The 13,473-nt window shown below is 53.6% G+C and overlaps 1 protein-coding gene across 1 annotated transcript in view; it reads right to left on the reverse strand.

Moving 5' to 3' along the window:
• Positions 1–6: 6 nt before the first annotated feature.
• Positions 7–13,473, reverse strand: part of LOC135291977 (uncharacterized) — a gene marked incomplete at its 3' end in the record, with an annotated part of 38,805 nt that continues 25,338 nt past the window's right edge. Inside the window, exons 13-33 of the mRNA XM_064406208.1 lie at positions 7,153–7,224; positions 6,984–7,064; positions 6,795–6,896; positions 6,247–6,363; positions 5,856–5,927; positions 5,697–5,768; positions 5,508–5,597; positions 4,941–5,050; positions 4,223–4,292; positions 4,063–4,134; positions 3,874–3,975; positions 3,326–3,442; positions 2,935–3,006; positions 2,775–2,846; positions 2,586–2,687; positions 2,020–2,127; positions 1,300–1,371; positions 1,131–1,211; positions 942–1,043; positions 394–510; positions 7–74 (exon numbers count right to left, since the gene is read on the reverse strand). Coding sequence (XP_064262278.1) covers positions 7–74; positions 394–510; positions 942–1,043; positions 1,131–1,211; positions 1,300–1,371; positions 2,020–2,127; positions 2,586–2,687; positions 2,775–2,846; positions 2,935–3,006; positions 3,326–3,442; positions 3,874–3,975; positions 4,063–4,134; positions 4,223–4,292; positions 4,941–5,050; positions 5,508–5,597; positions 5,697–5,768; positions 5,856–5,927; positions 6,247–6,363; positions 6,795–6,896; positions 6,984–7,064; positions 7,153–7,224 — 1,871 coding nt within the window. The remainder of the gene's footprint in view (positions 75–393; positions 511–941; positions 1,044–1,130; positions 1,212–1,299; positions 1,372–2,019; positions 2,128–2,585; positions 2,688–2,774; positions 2,847–2,934; positions 3,007–3,325; positions 3,443–3,873; positions 3,976–4,062; positions 4,135–4,222; positions 4,293–4,940; positions 5,051–5,507; positions 5,598–5,696; positions 5,769–5,855; positions 5,928–6,246; positions 6,364–6,794; positions 6,897–6,983; positions 7,065–7,152; positions 7,225–13,473) is intronic.

Here is a 13,473-nt window from a genome sequence, read left to right on the forward strand (position 1 = left end):
ACCTGCAGAATGCTCAGAGGGCTTCACAACTTCAGAGCGCCAGGCTGATGGAGAATCCTTCCCAGCATCCCAGTCTGGAAGCAAACCAAGATGAGAACTGTTTCCATTGTTTGCCAGGGCTGGCTCTGGCCCTGGGCTGGCGGCAGGGCTCCCGCTCGGGGCTGCTCCTGTGCCTTGGGCCTCTGGGCACTCAGGGCCAGCTCCGCAGCAGCTGCAGCGCCAGGGACGTTGCTGCACCAGTCCCGTTTCCCCGGGGCTCTGAACCAGCTCCAGAGGCCTGGAAGCCGAGGCGCCTCCAGCTTTGGCTGCTGCCGGGCCGGGCAAGGGCAGGCCCTGGGGGAAGAGCTGCTGCCACACAGCCCCGGCCAGGCCTGAGCCCGGCACAGCAATTACCTGCTGTGCCTGTGCCCGTGTCTGCCATCGCCTTCCTTCCTGCAGCAGGGGCTCGCACCGAAGATGGAGTGCTTCCTTCAAGAAATGCCACCTTCCACTGAAGCACTATGTCCATCTCTTGACAAAGGAAGGGAGACAGCTGCATCAGATGGAGCTGTTTCCCACTTGGGTGGTGGCATCAGAGGTAATATTTGTGAAATTTATGGAGCAGGAAAATGGCCAGGTTACAGTGGCATGATGAGAGCACTTCCACCTCCAAACAGCCACCCTTTTCCTAATCTGCAGGGCTGGATATAGTGGGGGATCTCAGGGTGTGTTACAGTTTGGGCATGGCCTGTCAGTTGATGCCAAATAACTTCCTACAGAGGCTGGGCACAAGCTGCAGCCAGGCCAGGCTGGGAAACAGCCCTGCAGGGCATGAAAGCTGCAGCGGGGCAGGAAGGCTGCCATGGATCCCTTCCCACTGTGCCGGGCATGGCGTGTCCAGATGTGCAGCCAAAGCCCCCGGCTGCTGACTCCCAGGGGAAGCATGAGGGAAATGCACCCACCTTCTCTTGTCTGCAGGGGTTTCTTCAGCTCTTGCCTCATCTGTTTGGATGGTTCCAGGGATATCTTATCTGTTGTATCTTGGATTTTCCCTGTTGGAGTACCTTAGAGAAAAATATTTCCATTTCCCAGGAATGGATCCCAGAAAAGCAGGGCTCAGCCTGTGGGGTCAGCAGGGACACACTACTCACCCCTGAGATGGGAGCTGGGCTTGAGTGCAGCATCCAAGATAGCAGCTGGAGAAGCTGGAGAAGTCTTCCCTGTAGACACATCTGTAACACAACAGCCACAGAAGCTTCTGTCACCTGGTGCCTGCCCGCTTGTCTACAATTCTTCCTTGGTGGCACACTGAGAACATACCTGCAGGATGCTCCAAGGGCTTCAAAACTTTCTTCATCCAAGCTGATGGAGAAGCCTTCCCAGCACCCTCATCTACAATGCAGCACAGATGAGAACATTTTCCAGTGTGTGCTGGGATCTCTTTCTGCCACAGGGAACTGGGCACTGCCAGGGAGTCGGGTAAGGCCGTGGGAGCCAGATGTGAATAGACATGGCCAAAGCTGCCCAGGGGCCTGGGGAGCTCTGGGCTGGCTCCTGGTCACTCTCCACACTCTTTCCCTGCCCTCAGCAACATCCCTGGGAGGGGTGGCTGCAGCAGTGCAGGGACCTGGAACTCTCCCCCTCACACACAGAAGAAATCCTCCCTAAAGCATGGGGGAAAACTGCAGCAGGCAGTGCCACAGCTATCCATCCTGCTCTCCCTCTGTCCCTCCTGCATTCCTTCTGTGGGGAAACCCCCCAGATCCCAAGGGCAAACAACCAGGCCCTCTCAGGACACACTGGAGCCTTGCTCTCCCCCTCTGTCCTTTCCCCACCGTGGGCACCCCGTGCAGTCGCTGCCAGGTTTCAGGACATGTCTCCCATGGAGGGACCCCAGCAGGACTGCTCAGTGCCCTGCGCCTGCTCGGGATAATTCCCCTGGGCTGTGCTGCTCTAGTCCAGGCTGTGCCCGCACTGCCAAACAGCAGAGAGGGCAGCTCAAGCCTCAGCAGGGCTCAGGCCCAGAGGCACGGCAATTACCTCCTGTGCCTGTGCCTGGCATGGCCTCCCTTCCTGGAGCTGAAGCTGGCATGCAACCACTGCTTCTTCCGGGAAATGCTTCTTTCTCCGCAGGCTCTCCTTTCATTTCTGGAGAATGGAAAAGAGACAGCTGGATCAGATGAAAACATTCCTGACTGGGAATGGGGAAGGGGACAATTTCAGGAGGCATCACTTGTGAAAGGAATGCATAAGGATCAGAAAACACCCAGGATTTTGGGACAACCCAAGGCTGCTTCCTTCCCCAAACAGCCCCAACATCTGATCTGCCTGGACACCAGGAAATTGCAGGGGATCTGAGGGTGGGCATGGCCTGTGGTGCATTTGGGGCTGTCTGCTAGCTGATGCCAAATGCCTTCCTGCAGAGGCTGGGCAGAAGCTGCAGCCAGGCCAGGCTGGGAAACAGCCCTGCAGGGCGTGAAAGCAGCAGCGGGGCAGCAAGGCTGCCATGGATCCCTTCCTGCTGTGCCGGGCACGGGGTGTCCAGATGTGCAGCCAAAGCCCCCGGCTGCTGAGTCCCAGGAGCAGCATGAGGGAAATGCACCCACCTTGTCTTCTCTGGAGACATTCCTTCAGCATTTGCCACATGATTTCTAATGGGTCCTGGAATTTCCTGCCTGCCATGTCTTTGGTCTCTCCTGTCAGAGGACCTTAAGAGAAAGTAGTTCCATTTCCCAGCAATGGACCCCACAAAAGCAGGGCTCAGCCTGAGGGGTCAGCAGGGACACACTACTCACCCCTGCCATGGGAGCTGGCCTTTTGTGCAGCATCCAAGGTAGGAGTTGGTGAGGTCGTCCCTGCAGACACGCCTGTAACACAACAGCCACAGAAGCTTCTGTCACCTGGTTCTTACCAGTCAGTCAAACATTACGCCTTGGTGGGACAGTGAGAACACACCTGCAGAATGCTCAGAGGGCTTCACAACTTCAGAGCGCCAGGCTAATGGAGAATCCTTCCCAGCATCCCAGTCTGGAAGCAAACCAAGATGAGAACTGTTTCCATTGTGTGCCAGGGCTGGCTCTGGCCCTGGGCTGGCGGCAGGGCTCCCGCTCGGGGCTGCTCCGGTGCCTTGGGCCTCTGGGCACTCAGGGCCAGCTCCGCAGCAGCTGCAGCGCCAGGGACGTTGCTGCACCAGTCCCGTTTCCCCAGGGCTCTGAACCAGCTCCAGAGGCCTGGAAGCCGAGGCGCCTCCAGCTTTGGCTGCTGCCGGGCCGGGCAAGGGCAGGCCCTGGGGGAAGAGCTGCTGCCACACAGCCCCGGCCAGGGCTGAGCCCGGCACAGCAATTACCTGCTGTGCCTGTGCCCGTGTCTGGCTTTGCCTTCCTTCCTGCAGCAGGGGCTCGCACCGAAGATGGAGTGCTTCCTTCAAGAAATGCCACCTTCCACTGAAGCACTATGTCCATCTCTTGACAAAGGAAGGGAGACAGCTGCATCAGATGGAGCTGTTTCCAACTTGGGTGGTGGCATCAGAGGTAATATTTGTGAAATTTATGGAGCAGGAAAATGGCCAGGTTACAGTGGCATGATGAGAGCACTTCCACCACCAAACAGCCACCCTTTTCCTAATCTGCAGGGCTGGATATAGTGGGGGATCTCAGGGTGTGTTACAGTTTGGGCATGGCCTGTCAGCTGATGCCAAATGCCTTCCTACAGAGGCTGGGCAGAAGCTGCAGCCAGGCCAGGCTGGCAAACAGCCCTGCAGGGCGTGAAAGCAGCAGCGGGGCAGCGAGGCTGCCATGGATCCCTTCCTGCTGTGCCGGGCACGGCGTGTCCAGAAGTGCAGCCAAAGACCCCGGCTGCTGACTCCCAGGGAAAGCATGAGGGAAATGCACCCACCTTCTCTTGTCTGCAGGGGTTCCTTCAGCTCTTGCCTCATCTGTTTGGATGGTTCCAGGGATATCTTATCTGTTGTATCTTGGATTTTCCCTGTTGGAGTACCTTAGAGAAAAATATTTCCATTTCTCAGGAATGGATCCCAGAAAAGCAGGGTTCAGCCTGTGGGGTCAGCAGGGACACACTACTCACCCCTGAGATGGGTGCTGGGCTTGAGTGCAGCATCCAAGGTAGCAGCTGGAGAAGTCTTCCCTGTAGACACATCTGTAACACAACAGCCACAGAAGCTTCTGTCACCTGGTGCCTGCCCGCTTGTCTACAATTCTTCCTTGGTGGCACACTGAGAACATACCTGCAGGAGGCTCCAAGGGCTTCAAAATTTTATTCATCCAAGCTGATGGAGAAGCCTTCCCAGCACCCTCATCTACAATGCAGCACAGATGAGAACATTTTCCAGTGTGTGCTGGGATCTCTTTCTGCCACAGGGAACTGGGCACTGCCAGGGAGTCGGCTAAGGCCATGGGAGCCAGATGTGAATAGACATGGCCAAAGCTGCCCAGGGGCCTGGGGAGCTCTGGGCTGGCTCCTGGTCACTCTCCACACTCTTTCCCTGCCCTCAGCAACATCCCTGCGAGGGGTGGCTGCAGCAGTGCAGGGACCTGGGACTCTCCCCCTCACACACAGAAGAAATCCTCCCTAAAGCATGGGGGAAAACTGCAGCAGGCAGTGCCACAGCTATCCATCCTGCCCTCCCTCTGTCCCTCCTGCCCTCCTTCTGTGGGGAAACCCCCCAGATCCCAAGGGCAAACAGCCAGGCCCTCTCAGGACACACTGCAGCCTTGCTCTCCCCCTCTGTCCTTTCCCCACCGTGGGCACCCCGTGCAGTCACTCCCAGGTTTCAGGACATGTCTCCCATGGAGGGACCCCAGCAGGACTGCTCAGTGCCCTGCGCCTGCTCGGGATAATTCCCCTGGGCTGTGCTGCTCTAGTCCAGGCTGTGCCCGCACTGCCAAACAGCAGAGAGGGCAGCTCAAGCCTCAGCAGGGCTCAGGCCCAGAGGCACAGCAATTATCTCCTGTGCCTGTGCCTGGACTGGCCTCCCTTCCTGGAGCTGAGGCTGGCATGCAACCACTGCTTCCTCCGGGAAATGCTTCTTTCTCCGCAGGCTCTCCTTTCATTTCTGGAGAATGGAAAAGAGACAGCTGGATCAGATGAAAACATTCCTGACTGGGAATGGGGAAGGGGACAATTTCAGGAGGCATCACTTGTGAAAGGAATGCATAAGGATCAGAAAACACCCAGGATTTTGGGACAACCCAAGGCTGCTTCCTTCCCCAAACAGCCCCAGTATCTGATCAGCCTGGACACCAGGAAATTGCAGGGGATCTGAGGGTGGGCATGGACTGTGGTGCAATTGGGGCTGTCTGCCAGCTGATGCCAAATGCCTTCCTGCAGAGGCTGGGCAGAAGCTGCAGCCAGGCCAGGCTGGGAAACACCCTGAAGGGCGTGAAAGCAGCAGCGGGGCAGCGAGGCTGCCATGGATCCCTTCCCGCTGTGCCGGGCACGACGTGTCCACATGTGCAGCCAAAGCCCCCGGCTGCTGAGTCCCAGGAGCAGCATGAGGGAAATGCACCCACCTTGTCTTCTCTGCAGACGTTCCTTCAGCATTTGCCACATGATTTCTAATGGGTCCTGAAATTTCCTGCCTGCCATGTCTTTGGTCTCTCCTGTCAGAGGACCTTAAGAGAAAGTAGTTCCATTTCCCAGGAATGGACCCCACAAAAGCAGGGCTCAGCCTGAGGGGTCAGCAGGGACACACTACTCACCCCTGCCATGGGAGCTGGCCTTTTGTGCAGCATCCAAGGTAGGAGTTGGTGAGGTCGTCCCTGCAGACACGCCTGTAACACAACAGCCACAGAAGCTTCTGTCACCTGGATCTTACCAGTCAGTCAAACATACGCCTTGGTGGGACAGTGAGAACACACCTGCAGAATGCTCAGAGGGCTTCACAACTTCAGAGCGCCAGGCTAATGGAGAATCCTTCCCAGCATCCCAGTCTGGAAGCAAACCAAGATGAGAACTGTTTCCATTGTGTGCCAGGGCTGGCTCTGGCCCTGGGCTGGCGGCAGGGCTCCCGCTCGGGGCTGCTCCTGTGCCTTGGGCCTCTGGGCACTCAGGGCCAGCTCCGCAGCAGCTGCAGCGCCAGGGACGTTGCTGTACCAGTCCCGTTTCCCCGGGGCTCTGAACCAGCTCCAGAGGCCTGGAAGCCGAGGCGCCTCCAGCTTTGGCTGCTGCCGGGCCGGGCAAGGGCAGGCCCTGGGGGAAGAGCTGCTGCCACACAGCCCCGGCCAGGCCTGAGCCCGGCACAGCAATTACCTGCTGTGCCTGTGCCCGTGAATGGAATCGCCTTCCTTCCTGCAGCAGGGGCTGGCACCGAAGATGGAGTACATCCTTCAAGAAATGCCACCTTCCACTGAAGCACTATGTCCATCTCTTGACAAAGGAAGGGAGACAGCTGCATCAGATGGAGCTGTTTCCCACTTGGGTGGTGGCATCAGAGGTAATATTTGTGAAATTTATGGAGCAGGAAAATGGCCAGGTTACAGGGGCATGATGAGAGCACTTCCACCACCAAACAGCCACCCTTTTCCTAATCTGCAGGGCTGGATATAGTGGGGGATCTCAGGGTGTGTTACAGTTTGGGCATGGCCTGTCAGCTGATGCCAAATGCCTTCCTGCAGAGGCTGGGCAGAAGCTGCAGCCAGGCCAGGCTGGGAAACAGCCCTACAGGGCGTGAAAGCAGCAGTGGGGCAGGAAGGCTGCCATGGATCCCTTCCCACTGTGCCGGGCATGGCGTGTCCAGATGTGCAGCCAAAGCCCCTGGCTGCTGAGTCCCAGGAGCAGCATGAGGGAAATGCACCCACCTTCTCTTGTCTGCAGGGGTTCCTTCAGCTCTTGCCTCATCTGTTTGGATGGTTCCAGGGATATCTTATCTGTTGTATCTTGGATTTTCCCTGTTGGAGTACCTTAGAGAAAAATATTTCCATTTCCCAGGAATGGATCCCAGAAAAGCAGGGCTCAGCCTGTGGGGTCAGCAGGGACACACTACTCACCCCTGAGATGGGAGCTGGGCTTGAGTGCAGCATCCAAGGTAGCAGCTGGAGAAGCTGGAGAAGTCTTCCCTGTAGACACATCTGTAACACAACAGCCACAGAAGCTTCTGTCACCTGGTGCCTGCCCGCTTGTCTACAATTCTTCCTTGGTGGCACACTGAGAACATACCTGCAGGAGGCTCCAAGGGCTTCAAAACTTTATTCATCCAAGCTGATGGAGAAGCCTTCCCAGCACCCTCATCTACAATGCAGCACATATGAGAACATTTTCCAGTGTGTGCTGGGATCTCTTTCTGCCACAGGGAACTGGGCACTGCCAGGGAGTCGGCTAAGGCCGTGGGAGCCAGTTGTGAATAGACATGGCCAAAGCTGCCCAGGGGCCTGGGGAGCTCTGGGCTGGCTCCTGGTCACTCTCCACACTCTTTCCCTGCCCTCAGAAACATCCCTGGGAGGGGTGGCTGCAGCAGTGCAGGGACCTGGAACTCTCGCCCTCACACACAGAAGAAATCCTCCCTAAAGCATGGGGGAAAACTGCAGCAGGCAGTGCCACAGCTATCCATCCTGCCCTCCCTCTGTCCCTCCTGCCCTCCTTCTGTGGGGAAACCCCCCAGATTCCAAGGGCAAACAGCCAGGCCCTCCCAGGACACACTGGAGCCTTGCTCCCCCCCTCTGTCCTTTCCCCACCGTGGGCACCCCGTGCAGTCACTCCCAGGTTTCAGGACATGTCTCCCATGGAGGGACCCCAGCAGGACTGCTCAGTGCCCTGCGCCTGCTCGGGATAATTCCCCTGGGCTGTGCTGCTCTAGTCCAGGCTGTGCCCGCACTGCCAAACAGCAGAGAGGGCAGCTCAAGCCTCAGCAGGGCTCAGGCCCAGAGGCACAGCAATTACCTCCTGTGCCTGTGCCTGGACTGGCCTCCCTTCCTGGAGCTGAGGCTGGCATGCAACCACTGCTTCCTCGGGGAAATGCTTCTTTCTCCGCAGGCTCTCCTTTGATTTCTGGAGAAACGAAGAGGCACAGCTGGATCAGATGGAGCTGTTCCCCAGTGGGGAGGTGTAGGAGAGTGCCCCCCTAATGACAGAGTGGCAAAGCTAGCCTTTGTCCCCCAAAAAAGGAAAGAAGTCCAGAAGTTTCTCCCAAAGATCAGGTGACAAGCCACCTCAAAGGACCCCAGAGGCTTCACTAAAAACTCTGGGTCACCTAATTGGATAGTAGCCAAAAAGTCCCGCCTGACCCATCAGGTAGAAAAGGGGAGGACAAAAGAACCAAAGGGCTTTTGTGAAGGTGTTTCTACCAGTGGCAGACTGCTGTACCTGGATCGGATTTTCTGTTTGTCATTTTGCCTTTTATTAAACCTTTTTTTTTCTAACACTGCAGCAGAAGCCATCCTGCTCATTATTTGCCTCCAAAGGTAATAGCTGAGCTATCCTTGGGTGTGCTGGGTTCCCTTTTTGAAGGTTTATAACACCCGGCCCGAGAAAAAAGAACCCAGCACGTGGCGCCCGGACAGTATTTCTCCTATTGAGGAAGATGGTCTAGGGATTTTTTGATTACCTCCATCAAAATAGGACATTTTTACTTGGTATTTGTGTTTTTGAGGGAGCAGGCCTGCACCTGAGTTTTTTGTCCCTTTAAAATAGAAAACCCAGAAGAAGGGATTTGAGATTGAGAGGGAATCTCGAATCAAAGCCTCATACTGGTGAAGAGGAGGCTGTAATCGGAGACGGGACTGGAGCAGCACCGCAGCCTCAGAGGACTCTGTCGCTCAGCTCAGCTGATTTGTCACTGTTGTGACCCAGGACCGGGGAAGAATTTCATACCAAGAAGGACAACTGGAAAACTCTGGTGAGTGCCACCATGGGAAATCGGTTGTCTTTAGCTGAGCAGGATTTTTTTTCATATTTCAATTATAAGTTAGAAATTCAAGATATTCAGTTTGACAACAAACAGCTCAAAAAGCTTGTAAAATGGGTCTTAACAGAGTTCCCAAACTCAGACATATCTCAGAAACTCGATCCAGACTTCTGGGATTCGGTCGGACTGAAATTACATAAGATGGAAAAGAATAAGAAGTCCAACTTAAAGCTGCGTCCAATATTCAGGACGGTGTTAAAATTTGTAACAATGGAAAGTGCAAAGCAAGCAAAGAATGCACACAAGCAAGCAAAGATCAGGGACAGGGCAGAATGCAGGCAGCAAAAGCAGGACCGGGAGGAGAGGAGAAAGAGGAGTTCTGAGGGGACCCAGAAGCCTTCCCTTAATCCAGTCGAGAACCAGAAACCCCGGAGGAGCGGCTGGGAGGTGGCCAGGCCAGCTGCCCTCCCCCTTCCCCACCCCCGTCCTGGGAGAGAGGGGAGCAGACCAGCCCTGGCCAGGCTCCTCTGCAAACCACATCTTTCACAATCCCTGCCATACCTAAGTCCTCTGTATTCCCTCTGAAAAGCTGCCTTTGGCGCTCGAAATCGGTGAATTTTGGCAGTACAATGGAAAAAAGCCGAGCCGATTGTGCCCACTCTGAGAACAGTGGAGCTCATGGCAGACGCCATGATGGCCCCGGCCCAGCCCCGCCCTTCGTGGGCGTGGCTCACCCTCCTCCTCGGGCTCCCAGCAGTCCCTGGGTGGCTCCTCCCTGAGCTCCTGCCCATCAGAGCAGGGACACGCCCCTTTTGTGGGCGGAGCCTGGGCAGTGTCCCCGCCCCTGATCCCCGCCCACAGCCCGGGAGGGCACGCCCCCTCCCCGCCGAGCGTGGGAACCGGATGTGATGCCCGGAAGTCACCCTGTCCAAGATGGCGGCGCCCATATCCGACACCTTGCCGGAACAAAAAACAAATTATTCCTATGCTCCACAATGTAATTCCAAATAATCTAAGGAAGAGTTTAACACACAAGGAGTCACAGATACCTGGCAGAGGATAAGAAAGGATGCAGTTCAGGAAGGAGAGTGGGGAATTGCATCAAAGTTAAAAGTTTTTCCTGTGAGGTGCACAGCAGGTCCTGCACCGAGAGGGAGCTGGCAGCAGATCAGTTTTGCTGAGTTAAAAGAGATTTGCAAAGCCTCTCGTTTGTATGGTAGCGATTCTGCATATTTCAGAAGTCTTTTACAAGCCACCTTTACAGCAAATGTATTTACTCCACACAATTTAAAGCAGCTTTGCACATCTCTGCTGTCCCCAAGAGAATTTTCTCTGTGGGAACTGGCATGGAAACGTTTGTTAAATGACCTTTTAGGAGGTTATGCAGGAACTCCAGCCACTGCAAATTTGACTATAGATCAGCTCTCAGGTGAAGGAGCTCATACAGATCCTCAAACACAAGCCCGGACTCTCAATTAACAAGTATTACAGGATATCAAAGAAGCAGCAAAAACAGCTTTGTTACAGGTTCCTGATGGCAACAAACCAGAATTAGATTTCACAGAAATAAAACACAGAATAGATGAGCCTTATATTAAGTTTTTGGACTGTTTGAAAATGGCATTAGAAAAGCAAATTCCAATAGACGGAGCCAGACAAGAGTTATTAAAATGGCTCGCAATTTCTAATGCAAACCCGAGCTGCAAAAAAGTATTAGGTGCATTGCCACAGGGTCCTGAGCCCAGCCTGACCCAGCTCGTGGATGCTTGAACCGCCTGGGCACCCCTGAGCCTGCAGCAGCCATGCAGGCAGAGGTGCTGGCCAGTGCCATCACAGCAGCTCAGGAAAACACCCCAAAGCAGCAGGAAAAAGCAGCAGAAATGCAAACACAAGCCCTAGCAGAGGCTCTAAGAGCATTCAGAGGTGCAATTGAAAACCAGCAGACTCCAAGGGACACGTGCCATTCGTGTGGCCAGAGAGGTCATTTCAAAGGGGATGTCCTGGGGCCCGCAGAAGGCCACTGCCCAGAAACAGTGGATGCAGAGGTTTCTGTCACGTGCTAACAGCTGTCACCCAGCACAGGGCTGTCCGTGCCATCTGCCGGGAAACGTGCAGCCCGGCACGGGGCAGTGGCTGCCATGACACAGGAACCCTGCACCAGGGGCAGAGAGCACCACAGGCCACCACGGTCAGAGCTGCAGCACGTCTGTGCAGGACTGCCGACCACAATGTCCCCAGGTGCCAGACTGGAGCTGTCCCCAGCCCAGCCAGTGGTGCTGACCAATGCCATTGCTCACACAGTGCCCACAGGACAGCTGGGGCCTGAACCACAACCACGTCAGTTCCTCATCGTGGGAGTGAGCAGATCCCATGCAGAAGGTTTTTATGTCATTCCAGCTGTGCTCTCTGTCACCTGTTCACAGGAAATTACAGTGTTGGCTTTGTGTCCAGACCCTCCATGCTTTTTACCCAAAGGACTGACCACAGCACAAGCTTTCCTCCTACCAGAGTCCCAGAACAGCACAGCTGCCATGGCCTGGACCAGGCTCATCAGCCGCGGGCGGCCTCAGCTCACCTGTGTGCTGCAGCCCCTCGGGCAGCCATCACCCTCAGTGGCCTGACAGATCCCGGAGCAGATGGCATCTGGCACCGGAATGGCCACAGGACTGGGCCACGGTGCCTGCACTGGCTCAGCTGGCAGCTATTGGTGGTCACTGTGAGAGCTCTCGAAGCTCCCACTCAGGCACATTTGAGGGGCCTGAAGGTCGTGTTGCCACCACAAGACTATTCGTTGTAGGAGCTGATTTTGTCCTTTGGGGCCGGGGCATTTTGTCGCAATGGGGTGTGAGGTTAGAAACTGGATTTTAACAAAAGCTGTTGATGGACATAACACTTTAAAACTGACATGGATATCTAATACACCCGTCTGGGTCAGCCAGTGGCCCTTACCCAAAGAGAAACTTGCTGCTTTAGAGCAGTTGGTACAGGAACAGTTAACCAAAGGTCACTTAACTCCAACTACTAGTCCCTGGAACACCCCAGGTTTTGTAATCAAAAAGCCAAACAGTGGGAAGTGGAGGTTGTTGCAGGATCTCAGAAAAGTTAATGAAGTGATTCAAGAAATGGGTTCTTTACAACCAGGTTTACCCTCTCCTGTTATGATTCCAAAAGATTGGAAGTTAAGTGTTATTGATTTAAAAGACTGTTTTTTCAATATTCCCTTGCATCCAGATGATGCACCAAGATTTGCATTTTCCATCCCATCCATAAATCAGCAAGCACCCTTGAAAAGATATCATTGGCTTTCTCTACCAGAAGGAATGAGAAATTCCCCGAGTATATGCCAGTGGTATGTTGCAAAAATACTTTCTTCAGTTCGTGCACAATATCCAAATTCTCTCATATTACATTACATGGAAGATATTTTAGTAGCAGCCAAGGACCAAACATCAATGCAAGAGACAACAGATCAGGTCATCTCAGCAGTGGAGAAAGCAGGACTCACTGTAGCGAAAGAAAAAATACAGACACTTCCTCCCTGGAAATATTTAGGATACAGGATGACAGAACAAACGGTAACCCCGCAGCCACTCCAGCTAAGGACAAATCCAAAGACACTGAATGAAGTGCAGCAGCTCGTAGGGACTCTGAACTGGCTTCGTCCACTACTAGGCCTTTCAAATCAGGACTTGGCTCCTCTGGCAGACTTGTTGAGAGGAGACACAGCTTTAAACTCACCGCGAGAATTCAACAAAGAAGCTCAAAATGCTTTGGACAAAGTGATGAGAGCCATCCAGATGTGCCAGGCTCATCGGTATAATCCTAACCTGTCTTTTTTGTTTGCAGTTCTAGGAGAGAGTCCACAGCTTCATGGTTTGATATTCCAGTGGGATCTAGAGAAGAAGGACCATCTGATAATCTTAGAGTGGGTTTTCCTGTCTCGTCAATTGGGTAAAACTATAACAACTTGCCCTGAAATTATTTCACAATTGATTATCAAGGCTAGATCTCGAATGCTTTCCCTTGCAGGAAAAGATTTTGCAGAAATCTTTCTGCCTGTCACATCCATCTATTTAGAATGGTTAATTCAAAATTCAGAAGTCATGCAATTTGCTTTGGAAAATTTTGCAGGAAAAATTTCAGTCAATTGTCCCAAACATGAGCTATTAAGTTCATCTTTAAAATTAATTCATAAGCCTTTAAGAAATAATGCACCCCTCGAGGCAATCACATTTTTTACAGACGGTTCTGGGAAGTCTAAAAGGTCTGTGATTGCTTGGCAAAATTCAGAGACAAAAAAATGGGAATCAGATACCGAGGAAGTAGATGGTTCTGCACAGATTACAGAGTTAGCAGCAGTTGTACGGGTCTTTTCAAAATTCACATTTCCTTTTAATTTAGTAACGGATTCAATTTACAGGTGTGGTGGTGGTGGTTGCAGGTGTGGTGGAAAGAGCAGAAGGATCTCTGCTGAAAGAAGTTTCTGATGATCAGTTATACGGTTTGCTTAAAAAGTTAATCCTACTTCTTTCCATTCAACAAGAACTTTACTTTGTAATGCACATTCGCTCACATTCTTCTCTTCCAGATTTTTTAGCAGAAGGCAATGCCATGGCTGATTTGTTAGCCGTGCCAAT

The sequence above is a fragment of the Passer domesticus genome, unplaced genomic scaffold, assembly GCF_036417665.1.
Source record: "Passer domesticus isolate bPasDom1 unplaced genomic scaffold, bPasDom1.hap1 HAP1_SCAFFOLD_171, whole genome shotgun sequence".
Taxonomy (NCBI): Eukaryota; Metazoa; Chordata; class Aves; order Passeriformes; family Passeridae; genus Passer; species Passer domesticus.